The sequence below is a fragment of the Lampris incognitus genome, chromosome 2 (assembly GCF_029633865.1).
Source record: "Lampris incognitus isolate fLamInc1 chromosome 2, fLamInc1.hap2, whole genome shotgun sequence".
NCBI lineage: Eukaryota > Metazoa > Chordata > Actinopteri > Lampriformes > Lampridae > Lampris > Lampris incognitus.
In genome coordinates this window covers 109,048,960-109,074,174 of record NC_079212.1, presented here as the reverse complement: position 1 = coordinate 109,074,174, position 25,215 = coordinate 109,048,960, and the positions used below count along the sequence as shown (strand labels likewise).

At 42.2% G+C, this 25,215-nt stretch overlaps 2 protein-coding genes across 3 annotated transcripts in view; both read right to left on the bottom strand.

Annotated features, from left to right (window-relative positions):
• Nucleotides 1-4,372, bottom strand: part of draxina (dorsal inhibitory axon guidance protein a) — a 35,787-nt gene extending 31,415 nt beyond the window's left edge. Inside the window, exon 1 of one of the 2 annotated variants that reach the window (XM_056274815.1) lies at nucleotides 4,255-4,372. The gene's annotated coding sequence lies outside the window, so the exon portion shown is untranslated. The remainder of the gene's footprint in view (nucleotides 1-4,254) is intronic. The other variant, XM_056274816.1, reaches the window with a different exon arrangement.
• A 2,971-nt stretch (nucleotides 4,373-7,343) lies between these two features.
• Nucleotides 7,344-23,809, bottom strand: pank4 (pantothenate kinase 4 (inactive)). Its single transcript, XM_056274123.1, has 19 exons — nucleotides 23,692-23,809; nucleotides 23,188-23,270; nucleotides 22,775-22,983; nucleotides 22,192-22,375; nucleotides 21,336-21,428; nucleotides 20,902-21,055; nucleotides 19,584-19,765; nucleotides 18,874-18,955; nucleotides 17,571-17,671; nucleotides 16,094-16,249; nucleotides 14,992-15,104; nucleotides 14,262-14,349; nucleotides 13,232-13,383; nucleotides 12,013-12,068; nucleotides 11,537-11,586; nucleotides 10,850-10,954; nucleotides 10,658-10,758; nucleotides 9,610-9,678; nucleotides 7,344-9,155 (listed from the first exon to the last, which is right to left on the bottom strand). Exons 1-19 carry the CDS (start codon nucleotides 23,807-23,809, stop codon nucleotides 8,906-8,908), a joined length of 2,346 nt encoding a protein of 781 aa, XP_056130098.1. The 3' UTR covers nucleotides 7,344-8,905.
• Nucleotides 23,810-25,215: the final 1,406 nt, after the last annotated feature.

The following is a 25,215-nucleotide window of genomic DNA, read 5'->3' as shown; positions in this document are numbered from 1 at the left end:
AGCAGCCAGGTCAACTTCAGCAGCACTGGATGTGTCTCCCTGTACATGACAGCATCTCTTCGACCTCACCCTTGGGTTTTAACACATCCAAGTACAAAATTCACCATCAATTTCCTGATTTTTGACATCACAAGACCTCCATTCGCACTCCATTCAAAACACTGGCATGGATTTGGCAGCAGGCACTAAATTTGTGGGCGGGAAATATTGATGAACGAGTCTCCAGGGAAGCCTAGTCAGAAGTACGGCGTACTGTAGGAGGCAGTGAAGCGATGTGTTTATGAATCAGCGAAGGGGAAGATAGATAATATGTGATAGGTAATCTTGGTGCTAAGGAGTCACCTCAGGGGAGGTGGATGATGAAGTTCAGAGACCTCTCTGTGGTCTGTGAAAAACCAGCCAGTCCCTTATACAGGAGACCCCCCCTTTGATATACCTCCTAAGAAATATTATATCATAACCTTGAGTGAACTTAGGCCCACCATTAGAAAATGAGGGAGGTAGGGACGTAAAAGCAGCAAGGCAGAGTTCTTGGCCCCCAGGCTGCCATAGACCGCTGTGTGCACGCATTTCTAACTAAACCTGCTGACACCAAACCTCCAGGAGCCATCTGTTCCTCTTCTGTTATCTCTCATAGCCACCATCCTCGGCCGTGAGGAATCACCACACAAAGACCTCCGGGAAGAGTCATCTAAAAGGAGAGGACACGCCAGACTGAGGCCACCTGCAACAACTCTTCTTATTTCTCATAAACAGATAAGGAATCTGGGTTTAAGACTGGAGCGGTGTCTTTTTCCCTTTGTATTGGAGCCGTACAAAGTGCATATCAATTGGAGAGTCAGGTTATCAACTACTTATGAACCAGGCTAGTGTGGGTCTTTCGTTTGACTTGATTTCATACTTTCACTTCATACTTGATTATTGGATGTTTGAGAGAGTCCAGTGGGTCATTGTCAGACCGTCTCCCTACACAACCACAGGCTAAATTTCTCTATATCACATATTGATCACAGAAGGGCAGCTGAATTACTTGCATTCAGTAGATACAACATACATGCTAGGTGATTCACTTGTTTTTCCAGTTTTCACCCCATGTTGAGTCATATCTACCCTGCATTTTTACCCTCTGACTTCACCGAGCAAAGGCCAGAGAAATTCTGCTTCGATTAGGTCATAATGTTGCATATTTGATGGTTGACAATTTATTTTGCAAGTCTTATCTTGGAGAAATTAGGTCCAGTTGGTGCCTGCAAATTATCATAACTTTATGTCTCCGCATTATAAAAAAAAAGCAACTCCACCAAGCATCAGTGAACATAATAATAGATAATTTCCTCACAGGCCAATACCACAGACTCCAGCAATATAAAACACTCCCTCCCACCTCCTCCAGAAAAGGACTGCACCAAGCAAAGAATATTGGTGCACTTCACACATAGTCGGGGAGGTTTTGCAGCTCAAGGTGTGCATGGGTTGGACTCGCCCCAGAAGCAACACTGGGTGATAAGGGATAAAAAAAAACAAAAAAAAAACAACAACAGCCATAAGGAGGGTCCATCTGTCAGCAAGTGAGGGAGGGAGGTGAGAGCGAGAGAGAGAGAGAGAGAGAGAGAGAGACCCAAAGTGATGTTGTGATTTGTTTGCTGGTACAACAGATGTGAGGCAAGGAGGAACACTGTCACTGTTGCACGGCACCATCTACATACGACATCCTGTCATGTGGCCCTTATCCTGCTTTTTACGTGTGTTCTGTGTGCATATACGCAGTTGAAGGCACACACGCACAGCCACAAACACATCTACCCATATGGACAAACGCATTCATTCGTTCACACACACACCTTCACACACACACACACACACAAAACACAAAGTGGTCACAGTCACTGTCTCTCTCACTTGTCACTCTCATATGCAGTTTTCTCTCTCTCTCTCGCTCTCTCTCTCACACACACACACACACACACACACACACACACACACACACACACACACACACACACACACACACACACACACACGTGGTGCATACACTTGAAAACCTCTTTTTTCTCGCTTTCTCTCTCGCTCTCTCTCTCTCTCTCGCGCAGCGGGGCAACCTCCCCCAGACACCCACATAGAGGCATGTTCCAAAAAATACTCGGAGACGCAAACAGCACCAGAAGCGCAGCAACAGACATCCCACGGAGAGGGGAGAGAATGAGGGAGACAAAAGAGAGGAGAAAGGGTAACTGAGAAAATAAGACATAATACTGTGAGAAGAGAAAGAGGAGCAAGGGGTGAGAGGGGACAGGAATGAGAGAACCAGGGGGAGAGACAGAGATGAAAGGGGAGGATGGCAGACAGAGAGAAAGCAGACAGATATATAAGGAGGGTTAGAGGATGAGAGAACCACAGGAGAAAGAAAAAAACCGCGGCTGTGACAGATCGACAGAGACAGAATGAAAGAAAGAGATGTGTGCCCGTGCTTAAAATATAGAGAGGAGAGGAAAAAAATAGAGAAAATTTGTCCTGCGTTTGTTAGGACAAAGTGTTGGCGACATCTTTGGGCAGATAAGGGGACCGGCTGAACTCCACTCTGGCACAACAGTAGGATTTGGCCGCTGAGGCACGACCACAGCAACTTGTATCAAACACGGCATGGGACGCGGACACCTGGGTGCAGCACGCACACGGGACTCATCCAGGGGGACACATTGGCAGGTCAGGGGGAAACAGTGCTGTCTATGAACGGTCAAATGGAGCATGTCAACACACTTATACCAGCCCCGAGTTTCTCTCCTTGCTGCACACACTGTGATCCTGAGCGCCTGCCTGCCAGAGCCGAATGAATCTCGATCAGACAGAGAGACCCGCTCTCGGCAGTGGAGCACACATGTACACGGCGTGTTAAGCTGGCGGTGATGGTTACTAAGGGCCAACACTCCTGCTTTTCTATGCTGGGTTGGGACGTGAGTGCAGGGAGACACACGAGCTTTGGTTCAAAATGAGACGTCCAACTGCCAGGGAAGAGAAAAGTGACGTCTGCCCTATGACATGACGGAACGATGGCACGCTCAGATTGGCACGAGGCTGAAATGAAGTGAGCAGAGTGATGATGATGATGATGATGATGATGATGATGATGGATCATTTAGATCCTGACCCAAACAGGTACACCTCCATAAAGGAAACGTCGCACGTTTTGGGAATATTGAATGGTGAAATTCAGGTCGAGGGCTTATTTCTGAAGCTGAAGTATTGAGTTGTGGAACAGGATTCTTCAGATGCAGCTTTTAGCTAGAAATAAAAAATCTGGCTATCAGGGGAGAGAAAAAAAACAAAAACGATTTCATAAAAACGGTCCCTTAATTATTTCATCGTTTTCAAATAAGTCATCACTCATTAGTGAATCTGGGCTTTGTTTGGGCTCCCCGGGTCGTCTTTCCAAGGGCCTCACAGAGGGGGCCCTCCAGAAGACTTGTGATCATCGCTGCTGCTTTCCCACTGATTAACTTACTCCTGATTACCGTGCTCGTTAACGAGGAGTCCATAAATATCTGCTTTACAGTGTTTTTCATTTATAATTACATCGTCACATGGTGAGCCTACCCACTTTGATCTACCGCCCCGCTCTCGCGCTCTCTCTCTCTCTCTCTCTCTCTCTCTCTCTCTCTCTCTCTCTCTCTCTCTCTCTCTCTCTCTCTCTAACACATACACGCTCGATTTCTCTCTTTCTCCACATTGCAGTCCGTGTTGTTTATAAGCAACCATGAGGAGCAGCTTTAAGTTGGGAGCTGCTGTGAGTTGCTGGCTCTCCTCCCTCATCATAGTAAACTAATTGGAGGAGGACGTCACTGATCTGACTTCAACACTTAAACAGATGAGATAAATGAAGCTGATTGTCATGCAGAGGTCAGGTTTTTATTTTCTTACAGCACTTAGCAGTCTGTCTATCCGTTCGTTTGTGTAGGTGAACGGCAATTCGGTAACACGTTTTTTCCCCCACACATGACACGAGTCAATTCTCACATCACACTGGATTTAAAGGCAGTTTTAATCTGTGAAACACGGCACTAACTTTTGAGAATTGACCAAGGTTGGTTTGGAGCAGACAGTGACACATTTAGTGTTGGCACCACAGATGGACCCCCCCCCCCCACACACACACACAGGTCAGCCTTATTATATCTACAAAAGAGTGATTTCCAACAAAAACACCAACAACGACCAAAATGTGGCGGCTAGCCTACACGGGAAGGCAAACGTCCTTACCTCTGCGTCGGCGGTGGATCAGTTAGAGATGCAGGAAGAAGTCGGTCCCACGGCGGCAGGTTGGCCAGGAGCAGCGCTGAGAGCCGTCCGTCCTCCGCTCCCCGTCGGATGAAGCGCGCCGCCGGACTCCGTGTGCCTTTATGAGCGGAGTCACTGGCTCCGGGCGCGCAACCGTGCCGCGCGTTCACGTCGCGACTCGGGACTGATGTCAGCGTCCGTCCCGTTAAACGGTGCCATCCGGGACACGGAGAGAGAGAGAGAGAGAGAGAGAGAGAGAGAGAGAGAGAGAGAGAGAGAGAGAGAGAGAGAGAGAGAGAGAGAGAGTGTGAACGGAGCGAGACAATAGGTGTGGGACATTGCATGGCATACATGTCTCACTTTCTAATCATGTCCCAGGAAACTGTCCAAGGTCCGACGAGGACACGCGCGCGCGCGCACAAAGAAAAAAGAGTTTAAAAGATGGAAGAGCGGATGGGGGGGGGGCATTAATGGGGCGGGCATTACAAACAAAACTAAAATTCATGTGAGCATTCAGGAGTGATTCATAATTCATCGTAGATGAGAAATTACACGTTGTTCGCCTCAGAGTGGGACAGGCTACATACACATCAGGATGGATATCAAAACGCTGCCCAGTATGTGGATGGATTAGTTCTCTGTCGATGGTGATGACAGGCGTGGATGGAGAGGCAGGGCTACAAAGAAATGTAGGGCCCTTCTGACATTTCCATAAGTTGCTTTACACTTGAAGCACCGGTGAGGCAGCGTTTTACAGGGAATCGTTAATGAGCAACCTGTAGTTAAACAGATGCAAGAGCAAAGATGAAAAGAAATGTTGCATGTGTCCTCCATTCAAGTTGAACTATTTTGTACTCATTTCCTTCAGTGAACGCAGAAACTCGCAAACGATGCAATGCAAATTTTATTTTTTTCCTTTTTAAAAAAAAATGAAACAGGACAGGTACCAATAAACTGATGTTTGTAAGACACCTGCATCTGTACCGAGCATTACAGGTAAACTCCACTGGTTAAACCCCCCCCCCAAAAAACAATGGAACAAAAATATCGGTGTTGGTATCGGCCAAAATAACCGTGGAAAATGATCAGTTATAGATAGAATGGAACAGAATACTCTGTGTTAGTCATGTTGTACATACATACAAATGAAATGTGCTCTCTGCATGTAACCATGCTATTGTATAGCAGCAGCGGGCAGCTGCAGCAGCCAGGGACCAACTCCACTTCTTCTCCCCATTGCCTCGGTCAGGGACACAGACAGGAGTAGTAACCCCAACATGCATGTCTTTTTGATAGTGAGGAAACTGGAGCACCAGGAGGAAAGCCACACAGACATGTGGAGTACATGCAAACGCCACACAGAAAGGACCTGGGATGGCGTCGGGTTCGAACCCAGGACCTTCTTGCTGTGAGGCAGCAGCGCTAACCACTGGGCCACCATGCCGCCAGACATTTCATTCGTTTATCGGCAAACACTTCAATATTGTGAATCCTTAATGTGACTACGGAACGTGGAAATACGTAAAGTGAATACTGCAACGTTACAAAGGCTATTGCTTCATATGTGGATTTTATTGATGGATTTGCAAAGAGCAGACATGGGAGTGAATGCAGTCTGCATCTATGGCATACCACTAAGCCTCTTGTACAGCCAGAAAGACGCATTGTTAGGCTGACTGTTCAGGGGCTGCTTAGGGAAATAGTTTGACATTTACAGTTTTGGTTTGTTTTTTTTGTCCTTCTGGTAAAAAGAGCTTGAGAACATCTTTAGCATTTCCCCACTGAAAACCAAAGCCAACCATTACAATGTCAATGGGCCGTTGTTCATCCAATGTGCTGTCAGACACTGGATGAACAACGGCCCCAAGTAATTCTCGTTTTCCTGAAAACCTTGGAGTCGTTTTATTTTCTCTCGTTAGGTTCTCTCAGCATCATCAAATTCATGTTATTGTTACACCCAAATCAACAAAACGCAGGTGATTTTAAGTTTTAATGTTTAGCTCACTATGATAATGAGTATTATGTCAATGTTTATAGTCAATACCTGAGTAGATTTTCCCAGGCCCTTCAGCAAAACCTTTACACCAGAAATATGACAGCCAGTAAATAAATGTGTCTTTGTCGGAAGATGAACCCATTTTGCGGTAGTGGAAACACAGCAAGGCTACCGATACCATACTTAATGTCTGTTGGTATATTTAGTGCACAATCCTAGCTGTAAATGCCACCCGTATTAGCCATGAAGTTTATGAAAGCTGTCACTATGCTAGCTTAATACTCCTTAACCAATGCATGGCCTCAGAACTGGGCTCGGTCTCCACATGCTGCACTGTGGCTGCCCGCTGCTGCCAAGTAGTCAGGATGAGTCCAACGCTGAGGACTAATTTCCACATGGGGATCAATAAGGTGTCTTAACTGAATGTCAGCATGCATAACACTGTGCTGAAGTCTGAGCAATGTTTTTTTTTTTTACTGTACTAATTTGTGATTACATTTTAAAGAAACCCAACCATATGGCACCACACAAAATGACAGTCCCTTTTCACTACTCTTAAGCAGGATACACCAAACACGTGGAAGCCTTTGAAAATACTCTTTGGCTCGCACATGTGCAGTGTACATTGTAATTGAGGAAAGCCTGTCGCGCTTAAGACCTTCATCCACCTTAGGATACCAAAAACGAAAGCTCATCAGCATTGATGAGGACTTTTTAAACAATAAAACAACGTTAGATGGCCCCTGATGCATGCTCTGCCTTGCAGGATTTGGCACATATGCATTTGGCAGTTTGGGTGATGAGGAAAGAGTTGGCTTGTGGAGGGACCCCCTGCCTGGTGCCTTCATACATTATCAGCACACAGCTCCTCTGCAAGTGCACAGCGGGCAGCCACTGCCACGTACTGGGGCATCTAGGTTTGCAACTGCCGGGGGGAAGTAAAGAGCTTAAATATGTGTGAATGTACCCGTAGAAAACTCTCCCTTTTCTCCTAGTTAGCAGCACGCAGCAAAACTCCACTGCTGCTACTACAGAACAAAAAGAAAAGACACACACACTTGAATAAAATATAGGTTTTCACGATTTAATTAAAACTGATTGTCGAGAGAGGAATATATTACATAAAATTGTGCTCGTGAGTTGAAATGAAGTGAAGCAAATGAATTATATAAATTTTTACCGTGTATCTGACAATGTACAAATACAATGTACAAGTGTGTAGCTGACAATGTACACATAACATTACACTATCACAAATTGACAAATGTTAAACAGTTATAGCCTTGGGAAACATTTTGGCAAGGCCTTATTAATCTGACCAATCACCTGTAATTCAGATCTTTATCTAGTGTATTGAAATCCCCATTTCGGACCAATCACTTTGCGAAGTGTTGCATGGTGGTATTACCTTCATGAAAATGTATCTCTGACTTGGGGATAAATAACTATTTTACACAGCAATTTATTTGCACAATTAAATTATGTGTCATGACTGCAACTGTAGCCCCCACAGTCTAATTAAAAAAGTAATTAAAAAAAACAAAACACCTTTCATGTGATGAACCGATAAAAAAAAAATGCCTCGGAATCAAAAATGGAATCACTTTAACCTGATTTAAGTAGTGATAATTTTGATGCCCAGCACCTTTAGGGGCCTAAAACCTTACTTCACAGTAGAATACTGCCATCTTGTGGAATAACAGTCCCATCACGTCAACCTCCTGTGATAAAATGCTGCTTCAACCGTTAAAACAATTTCCCTGAAAAATTAAGAACAACTATACTAAGGTGATAATAATGAAGAATTATTCAACCGTCTCATTTCGACCTCTGATGGTACCGGAAAACAGGAAAACCGTGGATTCACTGAGAAAACGGCGTGCAAACACCAGAAACCAAAAGCAGACATTTGTGGAGGGTCCCAGCAAATACTAAAAGTGAGCTGGTCGAATACTGAATGAATGATGCTTTGATCACACCAGTCTCAAGGCACATAAACCACAGTTTCTCTTGAAAAGCTTTACCTCTGAAAGCTGTAATTGCTCGAACGCCCACGTGTGTGTACACATACGCTCAGCAAATCATCTTTCACCACAAGCCATTGTGGATGCACAGCATTGTTAAAAAAAACTAGATGCTGTGCCCTGGGAGGATAGCAACATCTGATGAAATTTTCTATAAACTCTTGCGTATGATTATGCCAATGTCTACAAGCTACACATCTTCTCTGCGAGCACAAGCTGCTGGAGAAAAAGTGTATCGACAACAACCACTGATGATTTCCCCTTTCACTATAAACGTGCTTCATGTACTGACTGAGGTCAGTAATTGTCAAAGATGGAAGCAAACTGATTGTACAGCAAATACCTGAAAGAAATCAATGCAAATCCTTGAAAACGTGTGCTAAAAATCACCCAAAACATAAATTAAAAACCAACCCAATGGTTCCCTGATACCCATCTCCTCTAAAACCTGTCTGAATTTTACAATCAGCATTACAATCAGTCATTCACCAAGTGGCAGGGCAAACATCAACATCATCACCATCATCATCATCACATTCTGAGTTTCGGTCTATCAAATCCAGCCAGTTCCTCCAGTTTCCCCCTATACTGTTAAACACAACCTGGGATGGGCTCATGAGGGTGTCAGTGTTCCAGGGTCTTGACTGCGTTTTTCTGGAGGCACCTCGTACTTGAAAACCACACTGAACAACTTGCCCCCCAGCCGGTCGGCCAGCCAGGAGTTCTTGATAACAGCCATTTTGAGGCTCTCACAGCTGAGCATGGCATAGTAGTTGGTATGGATGGCCCGGCCCATGCCCTCAATAATCACCAGATCGATTTGGCGATCCCGCACCAGTATTGCCAGCGCTTTGTCCAGACGACTGGAGAATGGGCAGAAGCGGAGATTAGGGAATACAACGGAATGACATAAAAGTGACACAAATGAAAATAGTAACTAAATTGGTGTGTTGAGGTTCCCCATGAGAAAGTCAAGTTTGACAGTCTATCGAACTATGAGTTTGACAGAGTTACTATTGTACTTCAGATAATTCTTTACAACTAGCATGATGAATGATATATAAAATTACAGTGAAAGTAGCTTCACAACTATGTGAAATGTGCAGTCATAAGTGCATGAAGCCTTCTACCAGCTTTGCCAATTTTTTTTTTCATACAGTTCCTGAGGATGTCCAAAAATGTATTCAACTTTTCGGAAATGCAAATGAACTTTTCAGAACTGCTCGGCAATCTTGCCTCGATACAAAAAAAATGTATACATTATGACACATCGCAATGAAGAGAATTTAAATCTAACGTGTCTGACATGTGACCAACCTGAGATCCAGGCAAGGAGAACTAGAACCACTCTGGACCAACTTTAGCCTTTCCTCCTTCAGCCCGGCACTGTACAACAAATCAAACAGTTTAACTATAAATGCATAACAACGGCTGGGAGATGCAAAGCTTTAGGTGTGAAAATATAACACCTGATACTCTAAACTATGTTTTTGCAGAACTTACTTAGGAGAAAAAAAGATGACCAGTGAACACAAGACAATTGTCAAATGGGCGCACATTGCACACTCAAAGGTTTAGGCATGATAGAAGCATTTGAGTTAACACACGGGGACTTTCAGAAGCATTGAACAAATAGTTTAAACAATTCATACTACCAAATTACATGATTGGAAGTTAGCACTTTTTCCTCCCCAATTGTATTTGGCCAATTACCCTATTTTCCGAGCTGCCCAGTCGCTGCTCCACCCCCTCTGCCGATCCGGGGAGGGCTGCAGACTACCACATGCCTCCTCCGATACATGTGGAGTCACCAGCCGCTTCTTTTCACCTGACAGTAAGGAGTTTCACTAGAGGGATGTAGCGCGTGGGAGGATCACGCTATTCTCCCCAGTTCTCCCTTCCCCCCGAACAGGCACCTCAACCGCCCAGAGGAGGTGCTAGTGCTGCGACCAGGACACATACCCACATCCGGCTTCCCACACGCAGATACGGCCAACAGTGTCTGTAGGGACGCCCGACCAAGCCGGAGGTAACACGGGGATTCAAACCAGCAATCCCTGGGTTGGTAGGCAATGGAATAGACCGCCACGCCACCCAGACGCCCCTGGAAGTTGACACTTCTTACCATCCGAATCACAATTTGGAGAAGATTAAATAAAGAAAAATCCAGTAAGCTGGTGAAATAGTGAAGTTGGCCAGTGAATATGGAGATTTACAAGCCACTGTCGCAAAAAAATCAAAAAAAGTTTTTTCCCAACTTATGTTTCTCACCATCGGCTTGTCCCATCCAGGAGTTAGAAAAAAAAATAAAAAAGAGTAATTACATTGATTAATTTGGATTTTCAAAATGATCTCTGTTACTCACTTAATCACTGGATCCATAGCAGCTATTTTTGAAGTCAAAATCTGTAGTTCACCATTTGTCACATCATTCAAAGCTGGACCAGAGTTGCTGGCCAGTACGACCTACAGGGAAATGAAACATTCAAGGATCAAGCTGAGAGTAAGGAGTACCAGCATTATTGAAAATAATTTGTTGATGTTTATGTTCCAGTACCTCTGTTCCCCTACTGAGAAGCTCTCTGACAAAGGGCATCACTCCAAGAATGATGTCCATTCCACTATTATCTACGAAAAACAAGGCACACTTGTGAGGAGGACCCTGCAAGAGAGAGGTAGGATGGACTGAATTCAAGCACTGACCAAAATGCAACACAGGAAATACATTATTACAAAGCAGAAACATAAAAAAAAAAAAACCCGGACAGGGAGAACTCAAAACTTTTTACTGCATTTTATGCATGGAATATACAAACACGGTGCTGTATAACTCAACAGGCAGGGTTCGACTTTAGCACTTCTAGGTTTAGGATTCTGTTTCCCACATAGGTATGGCACAATGAAGCACTTTGGAAAAAAAACATCAACTGAAAGGCATACAGCAGAGTGTATATAATCCAGTGGTATTCAGCCATGTGCTATGGAGAGTCATGATTATGCAGATTTTCATTCTAATCCAAAACCACACCATGTGAGTTCACTAATTAGCACACTTGCAAACAGATGGGGGGGATGGGGTGGGGGACTAGTTAATGAAATCAGCACCTGTAGTGTTGGGTGCGTTGTTCTGAAAAATTGTCCACCACATATTTAGACAATTGAGTTACAGTGAACAGAAGCATATGAGATTATATAATCTGTGTTTCAGGTGCAGTGAAACAAGGTTGTTGAGCGAGATTCATACCTTCAGTCTCTCGATCCATTGGTTATAAGCATCAACAAGCCATGGCCTCTCTAGGAGAGACAAAACAAAGAAACAGTCATTTAGGGACATTCAAAGTGGTCATGTAACCATTTGGATGTCAAAGATTGCTCCAAATATTGACAACAACAAGAATTAGCATTGCATAATCAATGTTTAACTTTGAAAGAAACTTTATTCAAACCGTTAATGATCCTTACAGAAAAAAACTGTCTTAATATGCTGCTTCAATTACTACGAGTCAAGAAAAGGAAATGAACTATAAAGAAAAATATAGCCGATATGAAAGAAAAAAATTACACAAGACCAGAAACATGTCCATTTAACTTTGCTTTTAAAAACAGAAATAAAGGACAGTAATATTAAGGGGGGTAAGGATTCTTCTATTGGGAATAGCTTCAACAGAACTCACAATACATACTGGAGATGAAACGGGTACAGAAAGGAGAAAAGCATACCTTCCAGTTGACGTTTAGCCTCCTCAAACCCAAACTCAGGATCAGACTCAAGAACACTACAGGACATTAAAAAAAAAACCTTTAGAGTTGAGTAGCACACGTGTGTTGCAGGCCTTTGGTTGTCCTAAACAAAAAGGTTGCAACTGTAAAAAGCCACTGAATTTTTATGTATTTATTTATCTATTTTTTTGATTTTGGTATACTATATTAATCCCCATGGGGAAATTCCTCTCTGCATTTAAACCATCCTAGCTATGTAGCTAGGAGCAGTGGGCAGCCACCATGCAGCACCCGCAGACCAACTCCAGTTCGTCTTGCAATGCCTTGGTCAGGGGCACAGACAGGAGTATTAACCCTAACATGCATGTCTTTTTTGATGGTGGGGGAAACCGGAGCACCTGGAGAAAACCCACCGTAGACACGGGGAGAACATGCAAACTCCACACAGAGTTGGACAACCCTGGGGTTCGAACCCAGGACCTTCTTGCTGTGAGGCGACAGCGCTAACTACTGGGCCACCGTGCTGCCCAATGCACTGCTGAAGGAGGTTTTCATGCAACAATCAAAAAGTGTTCAATACCAAGCTTCCTTGCTGAAAAAAATAATAATCAAAGGTTTCTGTAGTGCAGTGTTTCCCAACCCAATCCTAAAGGAACCCCTATCCTGCAGATTTTCTTTGCAACCCTGAATAGGTACCTGTTTGTAGTTATTCAACCAATCAGCAATAAATTATGTCAGATGTTGCACACCTTGCATAACTAAGTGCTATGAGATGATTGGTTGAGTAAGTACAAGCAGGGCTACCTATGCAGGGTTACAATGAAAATCTGCAGGATAGGGGTTCCTTGAGGACTGGGTTGGGAAATGCTGCTGTAGTGCATTCTGGTCAAGAAAACACAACTACCTTCCAATGGGGAGTGACTAGACGGCTTCCATAATGCAGTTTGGTTGACACATTAAGTAGGTTTACTGATTATGTTCTGGCAGCTAAAACAAAAAAGAGGTTAGGGTTAAGCAACTCAAAAGTCTTTAACTGCCCCCATGAGTTGACACAAATAACAGGGAACTAAAAACGGATTCAAAATAAACCATACATTTAAAGGGAAGTGCACACAGCGACCCAAGTAAAGGTTGATCAGACAGAAACAGCCAGGTTTGCCAAACTCTGGTTTGAAATAAAATGTTTACTACTCTGCAAGTAACCCTGAATCCCACTCACTCGGACACGGCCTTGGCTCCCCAGTCAAATACATTCCCGGCCAAGACGCCCCGGACCAGGGCAAACTGCCTCTCCTCCCAGCTCAGCTCCTCCAGGGATTTGACTGCCTTCTGATAATATCTGAGGGCTATGTCATTCTCCCTCTGCTTGATCTGCGGTGGACCAGAGATACAGTGATGAGATGCCACTTCCAATGCACAGGACAAAGCAGTTGTTGGCAGGGTTTCATTTGACAAGCAAAAAAAAAAAAAAAAAAAAAACCAAGACAAAACAATTATTTTAAGCAGTGTTTCCCAAAGGTCTGAAATATAATTATGATGGCCCATTAGCGATATTAAACAGTGCTTTACTGCACTAAGAGAATAGCAGCTTAACCTTTGCTAACTTAGTTAGATCATCTTTTTGCCATCTGACAGGTAGTCTTTACAAAGGCTGGCGACAGCAACTATATGGCGCTTCAGCATTTAGCAAAATCAGAGAGTAATTTGTGGTGGTGTCTCGCTCCTTCTTTCTTTCTCTGCACAGCCCGTGCAATTGTGTCCATCCCCTTCTCTTACATGTCAAGTATGTGGAAGCAGAGTGAACCGGGATGTGAGGGTTAAAAATGAGGGCAGATTGTCACAGATGGCACCATTTTCTCAGACAGGTAGAAAGAAAAAAAAAGAAAAGAGGAAATTGTTAAAATGAGAATCGAAATATACACGGGCAGCTGCTAATTCCCCTGGGCAACCCGCCTATGTGTGGGAAACACTGATTAAGCATGCTGAAGATACAACAAAATGTGATCTGCCCACTTCTATTATGTTTCAGGATTTGAAAGACCAGTTGAGCTCCTGGGCCAAGTTTAAATTGAAAAGATGAGCAAAGTAATTTAACAAGACCACCACACCACACAAAGGCATTATTTCATACATATTTCCAATATTCACATCTGTCTGCCCCAATCCCTGCTTAAGAGCAGTTGCTGGACACTTACGTAGACCAGAAAAAAACACTAAGAAACAGAAAGGTTGATAGAGTTCACCCAGACCTTAGAGTAGGGATCAGGAAAGTTGAACTCGTTTAAACAGTGTTCCCTTGTGTCTAACAGACTTCTGACAGTGAGGGATCCATAAGCACTAGGTGAGAAGAGAAGCACTCTACATTAGTTTAAGAGAAACACACACTCAGAATGGGGCTAGGACAACAGAAAGACAGTGCTGCGTAAATATTAACTACAGGTAAGGTGGACCTACATTATACTGTTATGCATTGGCCAAGTTTCCTAAAAGAGATGCAAATTTATCAAATAAATAAATAACTTAATGAATAAAAATTTCCAGTACAGTAGTTGTAAGCTACATCACCAGAATGAACGACTCTCTTGTAAGTTGCTTTGGATAAAAGTGTCTGCTGAATGAGTAAATGTAAATGTAAAATTAAGATAGTCCTATAAAGGTTTTCAAGACATTTTGCCTAATCATGAACATAATTTGACACCTTTTACGTTTTAAAAATAAATAATAGGCACAATGCTTAGACTATTTCAGAGCGGCCACAGCTCAGAGTTCAGTTCGAGAAGGATAAGTTATAATGCTATGCAATCTATTCCCCTAAACTGAAACCGTCTTGACATCAACAAGGTTGTAAGTGGTAACAGAAGTGCGTTAAAGGAGACACTATTGCAGATGACTGAGAGAGGAAATGAGCTCTAGTCCTTTAAAAGCAGTCTCTAGGTCAATAGATGAGGAGTGCATGCAGAACCTGAAGGCAGTCCTTACAAAGGCTGGTGGCGGAGGGTCTGAAGCTTGTGCCTGTATTTCTGTCTGAACTTCTCTGCTCGCTCAGCAGCCTCTGGGATATCAGGTTGGCTTGCTACAGCCCTCTTCACCACCTGTTAAGTAATAACATGACACAAATTCATTTGTATTGCATACCTCTGAACCAAAACTTTGCAAATACATAGGTGACGTTTTGCAAGGACTGTGGTTTAAAAGAAAAATGACATAACCTAAAGATCGAGGGACGGAAAAATAATCTTTGTCAGGGTAGGGAAAAAGTGTATGTGTGCAGGTGCACCCATACCCGTGTTGAGCTGGGTTAAAGGGTTGTCACAAATATCCGATAGGTATTGATTCTGAATTTTCACAACAATATCAATCTCCAGTGCGCCACTCATTCCAATCAAATCCAGCCAATCAGTTCACACAGTTTGAAGGCAGTGCCTGTGTGAACTGATTGAATGAATTTGATCAGTCGCCTCCCAATGTGATGTGACAACTTGCTGGATTTTGAAATGGCTTGTATGGCTCATTGCCTGGAATGTATTGTCCAAATGATGAAAAAGCGTCTCCAAAATGTGGTATAATAAATACACCACGTCATCCATAATGCTGCCTACTGCTATGAAACCCAGAAACATAGGTTAGATGCATTTCAGCAGAACGAGGCAGTTTAACAACACAGTGAAAAGCCAGCTTAGGCGTCTGGGTACCGTAGCAGTCTATTCCATTGCATACCAACACAGGGATCGCCGGTTCGAATCCCCGTGTTACCTCCGTCTTGGCCTTGGTCAGGCATCCCTACAGACAAAATTGGCCGTGTCGTCTGCGGGTGGGAAGCTGGATGTGGGTATGTGTCCTGGTCGCTGCACTGGCGCCTCCTCTAGTTGGTCGGGGCGCCTGTTTGGGGGCGAGGGGGAACTCCTCACTGTCAGGTGAAAAGAAGCGGCTCCACATGTATCGGAGGAGAAGTGGTAGTTTGCAGCCCTCCTCGGATCAGCAGAGCGGGTGGAGCAGTGACTGGGATGGCTCGGAAGAGTAGGGTAATTGGCCGGATACAATTGGGGAGAAAAAGGGGAAGGAAAAAAAAAAGCCAGCTTACCCCATCAAGCGCTTCCTCGAAGCAATAGAGCCAGTACTCGCGGGCCAGGGCATCCTCTGTGAGGTCCACTGTGTCAGGGATGTATGAGGAGGGGTCCTGCAGCAGTGGAAGGTTTACCAGCTTTCTTTCTAAACGGTCCATCTCCAACATGTCAAACTGGAGGAAAAAATAAATACATAAAAAAATAGAGACAAGGACAAATGTTCAGTGTCGTTTGTACAGTCAGGGGTAACATTCTTAGACTAATCATACAAGGGCATCGATTAGCCTATTCTATCAATCTATGTTCAGGGTTAGTGTGTGTATCACTGGGATATTTCACTATGGTTGTATACCTATTTTCTTTAAGTACTGGGCAGTCCACTGCTGCATCTTTTTGGTTTGTTTGCTTTGTAACAGCAGAGATCTGAGATGCACACAGAGTCAAGTGACAAAGATTTGACAGGATTTGATCCTGAGTCGGTGGGTGGCACATATAGCATTTGGAAACCAGGGTAACAACCACTACTTTATCATTGGCCATTGGCTTTTGAAGTATTTTTAAAAAATATACTTTTCATGAGAAAGACATGAATGGTAGGGGCACCAAAACTAGCCACTTTAAGAACCTGTATGGAGCAACTCCCTTTCTTACTTTTTTTTTTTACTGCCATCGCAATGCATCACTATGCATGTGGTGGCTATGGATCTCCAAGGCTGGGTGATTGCATCTGAACTTCTACGGAAGTATGTATTGTAAAAAGTGCATACAACCAAAGTTAAAATATCACTTTTAGGGGTCACAGAGCAAGGTGCACACAGTTATCAGACGTTTACACACAAGCATCTACATTTTTTCATATGTCAATACCATTAAATTCAAAGAAGCAAATCTCTGTGTTGCAAGAGTTGCGCTGAATTTAATAAAAACAAACACCAGGCTTTACTAGCAAAAAAATAAAATAAAGCAATGACTAGAAAGTCTGGAATGGTGGCTGAAGAAATGCCAAAGCAAAGAAAGTCTAAGACCTAATTTTTTTTCTCACAAAAAGTGTGCAAAGAGGTGATTGCCCAACATGACTGAGTTGTTGGGTCGAGTGTGTACAGCTACAAAAGCAAGGCACCGTAAGCGGAAGCAACATTTCAGGAACACCTCAGAACAAAATAAAGCATACCAGTAAAGTGTACTTACGGGAAACTGAAGGAAAAGTTTAGGTAAACAGAGATATGTGTGGGGAGGAAATGAAAAGGAAGATCATGAGACCACAAGAGTTGATGAGAGTATGAGGCTTGAGAACTCAGACATGATGATGGTATTGCACCTTTTCATAGAGCATATCAGAAATGTAATGGTGTCACAAAAATAGCAATATCTAAGAAATAGCTATAACGTTGAAATTTCCCCCTCATGAAGATGGGTCTGGAGTGACCTCTGGTGGTACAGAAAACACCCTTACATTTCAATAGCTTTTTTCTTTCCTTTTTCTGGAGGACCTACCGTTCCACTGCGTGCACGCTGCATTGGGTTTATGTCAGGAGAAACACTCATTAGGCCTGAGCTTCCAGCATAATTCTCCCCCCAGCTGTACTGATTTGGATCTAGATGAGAGGAAGACACAATAATCATGATAGATCACCAATCCTTTATCTGAGCAAGTTACTAAATGATAATGGATTTCAGATGTGGGATGTTTGCACCTCACAAGTCTATGTAATTATTATTAATGTTACTGAAACTTATCTTTTCTGAAGCTGATTTTATTGTAACAGCAAAGTAATTCTGTGTTTTTATGACAACTGTGTAACTTAAATCTAAACTGAGACATGGAACAGTTTACACTAATAAAGGGTTGATGTATGCCACTCAGTGCAGAGTTTGGTAGCAGCTCTGATTAATCTAGTTATGACTGAATGAACGCTGAATGTAACTATTACTAGGAGCTTGGTTGACTATTTGTAAGTAGTACAACAGTCACATCTTTTATCCTGATCCTCGTTGCCAAAGCAACAAATCCAGGCATTATTTGGTGTCATGGACAAAAAGGGTTTCATATTAACCGACACTCCCATCTTGTTCAGCCCTTGCATGGGAATAGTTTTTGACTAAACATTGTGCATATTTGATTCTTCCAAATAATTGTGGATGAAACTTGAGACTGGTCTCAAAGATTTGTAATAATACAGGCATCTGAGCTGTCATTTCTCTGAGAGTGCGGGCTGTGTATGGTGCCAGTTTGAGACAACTCACATGAAAGGGGTGGAGGACAGAGAAATGCAAGGGAGTTGTTGACTCCGTCTATTGATAAATTGCTGTCATTTATGAAACCTTTTTTTTAACTGCCAAAAGCCAAATCACTTTGCTCTATCCACTGCTATTTGATACTATAATCATGTAAATTCACGTTGGAGCAATTTATTCTCTGATCGAGACAAAATTGGCACTTCCAAGCCGATCTGGAGCACGGTCATCCTTGACTGAGTGCTCAAAATCTGCTTCTTTAACATTACAAATTGTGTCACTTGGCAATATGCCATTCAAACTCAAGCCAATGCCATGATATCAAGTTTATTGTATAAAAATAAACTCTAGTTCTTTACTCTGGTTTTTAACTAATTCAAGGCTCACATTGAGTTACTATGGATTCAATGATGGTGGGGGGGGTATATTTTAATATGCAGAATCTCTTAAAAAAAAAAAGAAGGAAAAAAAAGCAGTTTATATGTAGTTGGGCCAGATGGGCTAGCAGAAAAATTGTTAATGTCGAGCCCTGCTATGTTTTCAGTTTTGTGTTTCTCCTTACTGTCTTCCTCTGCTCCTTTAAGAAATGCTCCAATGGCCCCAAGGTAGCCTTCATGTCTTAGGAACAAAGCTTGAACTTCACCCTATAAAAATTACAAGAAAAGTAAGGTAAAAGTAAATGTTGGAAGCACGTACACAGCTATCAGCCAAAAACAAATATCCCTAGCGGTGAGAACAATAAAACAAATAACTGATAGTGAGAGACCCTCCAAAGGACACGGAAATGTAAGCCCTGAATTGAGGGCGTAGCATCAGCCAGCTAAATAAGGTACTTTAGAGCTAAACTGTCTAGCTCACAAAAACATGTCAACAGTTAGAGTCACAAGGAGGAAAATCCAACCTGGGCTTACTGGTTTGGTAGAATGACTTCACTAACTAGCCCAACCTGCTGGTTAAGGTTGTTTGGTGTCAGAGCTTTCCTTGCTATAGTCCCAGTCATGTGCAAGCTGAATTTATTAAAAAGGAAACTCTTTCTGGGACACTTTCTTATATTATGTATGACAGAGGAAGATGGAAAGGTCAGGAAGCGATGGAAACGGATGAGCCACTGTGGCGACTGCTAACGGGAGCAGCCAAAAGTAGTAGCAGTAGAGTAAGTAGTGGTTCTATTTTATGCTTTGGCAGTGTACCACTCCTGAATGAAGCCATAGAATATGTTGCTGGAAAGTCATTTGGGGACAGTGTCTACAGAGAGAGAGAAGAAAGGCTTACCTTGGTAAAGTAGTTTATGCTGTAGGTGATTGTGTGCATGGTGACTGGATGTCCTCTAATGAAAAAGCCCCCGAAGTACACTCTGGAGAGGTTATGAAGCTTGGCATATAGGCAAGCCAGCTGCCCAATATCATTACTGATCATATGGAGTAAACTCTTGGCCATGTCTTCTTTAGAGAAATCTACAATGCAGAACAAGCCAATATTAAAATATGAAAAAAAAAAAGCCACACTGTGGCTTTGAAAAGCAGGTACAAGGATTTCAGGATCTTTCACCTTTGGATTACAGTAATTATTTCACTATTGATAAAAATGACTACCAAGAGGCCAATATCAAAGTTTCATTAATACAAACAGTGGTGGATAATCTTTTTAAGTGTCTGATGAAGAAGTGTGATATGAAAGAAACAGGACAGGAAAAGAAATCTACATATCCTGAACACTCTCTTTGAAGACAGTATTAAGATAAATCAAGAAAACTAAACTTTTTGTACACAGTGAAAATCAATTTCAAAATGATTCCCTAAAACTAGAAAACTATATCTAAACTGTTTTGTGTGTTTGACTATTTAATAACATATCACACAGATTTGGTCCTCATACAGTCTCCCTTTAGAAAGTCCATTGTTTTCTAAAGCACTGAAATTGCAGATTTCTTGCTTACTCTTTCAACCTTTGACTGATTTAAATACAAGTATTATAACTACTAGCATCACACCAAACCATAAGAGGTTCACAGTGGCTGTTATTTGAGAAGTATTTCCAAATGTTATAACTTTTTTTGAAAGTTCTAAAAAAGACATGGGCTGTCAAAATCCTCCTCCATATTTTTTGCGAGTGGTGCTGGATGAATTAATTAATAAAAATCCCAAAAACGGTACCAACAGTTGCGGAAGCACAGTGGCTGGCTCTGCTTAATTTGGCAAAAATGGACATGAATTTCCATGGTAGACTGCCACCTTTACACTTCCCAACAGAAAGAAGTATCCATAAGGAACAAAGCTGCGCTTCGACTTGGTGAGAGGTCATTCTCACAAGCAGTATTGTACAGGTGAACAGCATTTGCAAAATTTAATCTATGTATAATGAAAAATATCCATGCTGTCGAGATATCCTTAACAAAATGGAAACAAGCCCTTTACTTAACTGCCATCCTTGATTATTTTATCGACATACAAGGGTTTTTTTTTTAAAAATTCTAACATTAAGTCAATGCAGATAACAACAGACATAATGGATCCTTCAGCTCCCTTACAACAGTATCTAGGGTATGGAGGCTACCAGGCAACCATATACAACACAATAGCCCTTGCATCACCTTGGTCAGCTGTAGCAGATTTCCCAAAACTGCTTGCAATAAGATCTCCAGTCAAGCCCAAGGATCCGTAAGAGCCTCCGTAGATATCTTTGACAAGCATATCGACACTTGTGTGCTGCCCTTTTGAGGCCAGCTGTAGTAACTCGTCAAATCTCTAAAGAAGGACAAAATGGCAAAGTTCAAGTCGGAAGACATTATTGCACTTTGTCCTGATGTTTCTTTTTTCTTACGATACTAAAAAAGCATTTCACTGCTTAATGTACTTGTAAATGTACATGAAGTATGTGACAAATAAACGTTTAAAATCTTTGAATCTTTACATGATAGCCCACATAAAACACGCTCATAGAATAATCTTTCATGCTTGACTCTGAAGACAATGCAACAACAATTTTTAACTGGCAGGAAATGTATTTGGTACTTGAGTTGCATACCTTTGTTTTAGTGAGCAAGGCTCCAAGACCCCAGAATGTCCCCCCACCTATTGAACTTCCTCCAATACGCTCAAATTTGTCTTCTGATTCAACCTATTGAAACGGAGAGAGAATGGGATATTGTAAAAAAAAAAGAAAAGTAAAACACAAGAGCATACTATCTAATGCATGCATGATTTAAACCGGTAAGACCAGAAACAGTAATTGTGGCCTGCTGAGTTTGGAATCTAGATGAAACATGAAATATAAATCACTTACTCAGGTAGGAATCTGGGTGTAAGCACAACTCTTATTTGTATAACATTTTACAGTTAAAACCTCACAGGTGAAGCAGAGTCAAGTCAGTTTTCTTAACCTCTGTGTACTTTTCATCACCTCCTAAATAAGGACAGCAGATATTTAATGTCCCAAAAACTGAATATAGGCTAATATGCCCTTTGCTTATTTCCTTTGATGACATGGTTCGATAGCCTGCATTTCCTTGCCCTTGCAAATGATTTCCAAATATATGCATACATTTGTGTCAATGTGCTTCAATCAGTGGATAATCACACTGATTATATAGCAGAGACCCACCACGCAGATTTATCCCATGATATTGTTTTCCACACAGCACAGAGAGGAAACCTACTGCTCTCCAACCTTTTCCTCCCTTGCCAATATTGATATTCTTAGTTACTTTGATATTCGTAAACTTTATAACACCGTGTTATGTCCTGCATATTTTCATGCCAATATGCCCCCATTTCAAATTCCTTGTATGTGGAAACCTACTTAGCTGATAGAATTTAAAACCACAGTCATCTTTAAAACCACAGTCTAACTGAAAGCAAGACCGTGGCTCAGCACGTGTTACCTTGACTATTGAAACCCCTGAACCAATGTTTACAAGCAGGTAAGGGAAGATGTCAGGGTGAGTGTTCTGGAAGCGGAACTCTGAGTCGGCGTGCCTGGCATAGACAAAGATCTCATGGGGGATGTTCCTCAGCACAAAGTTACAGCCCTTGATAAGGCAGGTCATCTCGTCCTCCTTGTCCACTCTGGCACAATGCAACAAAGAATATTCATTAGCTAAAGCCATTCTCAGCCAAATGTCCATCATGGCAAAGGAAGCAACCCGTTTTCCCAACATCTCACTATTTTACCAGCCATGTAGATTACTAGAATAGCTAATGACATCAAAATTGTAGATGCTGCCTGCCACTGTGACTGGCACAGTACAAAAACCTATCTGCATTAAAAACCAAAATGGCCAAAAGCAAGCAACCAACCAACCAACCAAAAACATCAAAACATATTTTGTCATATGGTTGATACTTGTTACCAAAACTGTTTTTTTTTCATGCAATATGACATCATTAAACCCAGAACTATATGATGTAACGAAGTAGCAGATATTTTTCTTTTATCTCCAAGTTAATTCTGGTTAAGGCACTAACTTGAGCCCGAGTTTCTTCTCAATGAGATCTTTGAACTTGTGTGCCCCTCCACCTGTGGCTTTGATGACTTTTGTGTCCGTGTTGACCAGATGGTCTTTGATGAAGTCCAAGCATGTTTCAATGTAAGCATTTTCAAACTTGATGAAGTGCAGGCGAGCTGTTATCTCCTCCTGCACAGATATCTCATAGAGCTTATCGCTGGCAGCCTCCTTGACAAAGAGATGCAAGAAAGAACAATCACAGAGCAGCAAGATCTGAGAAAAGGGTGAACCCCGCACGGGCCTATATTTGTATGCTTCACTGAGTAGGGTTAGTGGTTAGCTAACTTTGGTTAGAGCTTCTGCTAAGACATAACGTAGCCAGGCCGAAGAACTGTTAGAGAAATCAAAGCTTTTGAAAACCATCTCACTTGCCTTTGTAGTGTGGTCGAAAGATCGTACTTTAGCCACTTTGTGTTGAACAGTAGAGTAATACGCAAGCTTTGTAAGAGATCCACCTGTCAAAACATAACCAAATTGATTGACACCAGAGAAACCTGTGAGCTAGGCTTTAGCAGACGCTAAAGTAATGTTAACTGAGAGCTAGCAAAGCTAGCAAAACAGTAGCTGTCTTGCGGTTACTATACAGACTTGTTGAGGGCTAGCTCAGACTACTGGGGTTATTTAATTTGGTCCTTTCATTTCCAGCTCAGCATACACCCACTTTCCGAGGTGATAACCCCGCGTTAGCTGGTCAGATTCATTCAGCTTGACTAACTAGTCATACGTTTCACATTTCAGGCTCTGCCTTGTTTATTTCCCCTAGAGGAATGTGTGTTTATACAGTACCATCAACGCTACTGCAGGACCTGCGAGACACAATTGAGAATTAGGATTAACAACGAAGGATCAAATAATGACAAACTGGATATACGGTACCTATGTCTATAGCGAACCGCTTTGCGTTCTCCAAATTGCGGAATATTTCATCGGGAGGGAGAGTTATGCTTTTATCCATACTGTGATGACTCCTGTCAACTCGACCGCATTCCGCCATAGTCCAGACTGACGACGTGACGCACGCGGGACCACTTTACGTACGGAGCCGTCCAATCACGACGTGCCCACGGGCTGCCCAAAATAGTAGAACGGTAAACCTGTGTACGCTGTGCCAAACAGGCTGTACTGTGGGTTGCACACTGATGATTTACAATCTTTCCGATGAGAAGAGCTTCCAGGTTATCGACCTCCTCCGTCTGTCTAATGTCTTACGTTAAGGCGCAGTTGTCTTATGTTAAGGCACAATCCACCTGTTTTCTGCTGCCAATCGTTCATGTGCCGAGTTAAGGTTTAGTTTGTTGGCCACACACACGGTTGGGCCGGAGAAGATTTCATAAACATAAAGAAGATGAAACCGGAACATACAGTACTTACAGTGCAAATATCAGATGCAAACAGTTAGAAAAACAGGACAAAGTGCAGAGGCGTTATGAGTCCTCTGTGTGTGTGTGTGTGTGTGTTTGTGTGTGTGTGTGTGTGTGTGTGCGCGCGCGCGCGCGCGGAGGGGGAGGGGTTCTAGTAGGTTATGTTCAGTTTGTGGATTTCCTGGGAATTTGTCATAGTTTTAGTCCAGGCAACATGGGGGGGGGGGGGGTTGTCATTTAAACGGAGAAGAAAATTACCGTTCAACCATTCAGCATGCCATACTTGCAATGAGGAACATGTGATGGACTATTATCTGAGTAAGGAATAACATAACACAATTAATAGCACAATTTTCAGTAACGACTCATTTATTCACATAAAACAAATGTTTACCATTAGATGTAAATGCTTCCATAACAGTGATGATGCATCACAACAATAATCCTCACATTGGATTCCAAGATATAGCACTCAAACAGAGTGGAGGAAATGAATGGGTAAGTGTCTTCACAAAAGACAACAAATAATCTTAGTATGAGCTAAAAGCAACTATTGTCTTGCATTGAGAGAAAATAACTTTCCACTTTTTGTTTCAATATGCATGAGTATACATGAATACAAATATACGATGAATACATGAGTACAAGAATCAAAGCATATTGATCAGATTGGTAATCACTACGTGATAGTTGCAAGACCCATTTTGAGTTTATAATCCTCATAGAGGAAGAATCGTTAATATAAATGCAAAAATATGCACACTTGTCACGGGAAAAATAAACATTGAAAATGAGATTTGCCTATTTCTCACAGAATAGAAAAATATACTCAATATAAATAATCACAACAGTGAAAGCAGCGAGTTGTGATTACGCTGGCCCTTAGTGGCCACTTATATTGATATATTCATTACAAAGGTCAAAAATATTGTATTGAAAGAATGCATTTTCATGTTTTAAATATTTAACTGTGAAAGAAAGAGGAATATTTTGTTTTCTTTGAAAACACATTTTTGCAAAGACGTCTGAATGTCAGACC

Excerpts from the sequence above, each read along its gene's own strand:
- pank4 (XM_056274123.1), bottom strand. The coding sequence starts at position 23,809 with ATGGCGGAATGCGGTCGAGTTGACAGGAGTCATCACAGTATGGATAAA. Across the intron at positions 18,956-19,583 it reads GCATAAACTACTTTACCAAG|GGTGAAGTTCAAGCTTTGTT; the intron begins GTAAGCCTTTCT and ends TAATTTTTATAG. Across the intron at positions 16,250-17,570 it reads AGCGTGCACGCAGTGGAACG|TTTGACATGTTGGAGATGGA; the intron begins GTAGGTCCTCCA and ends TTTTTCCTCCAG.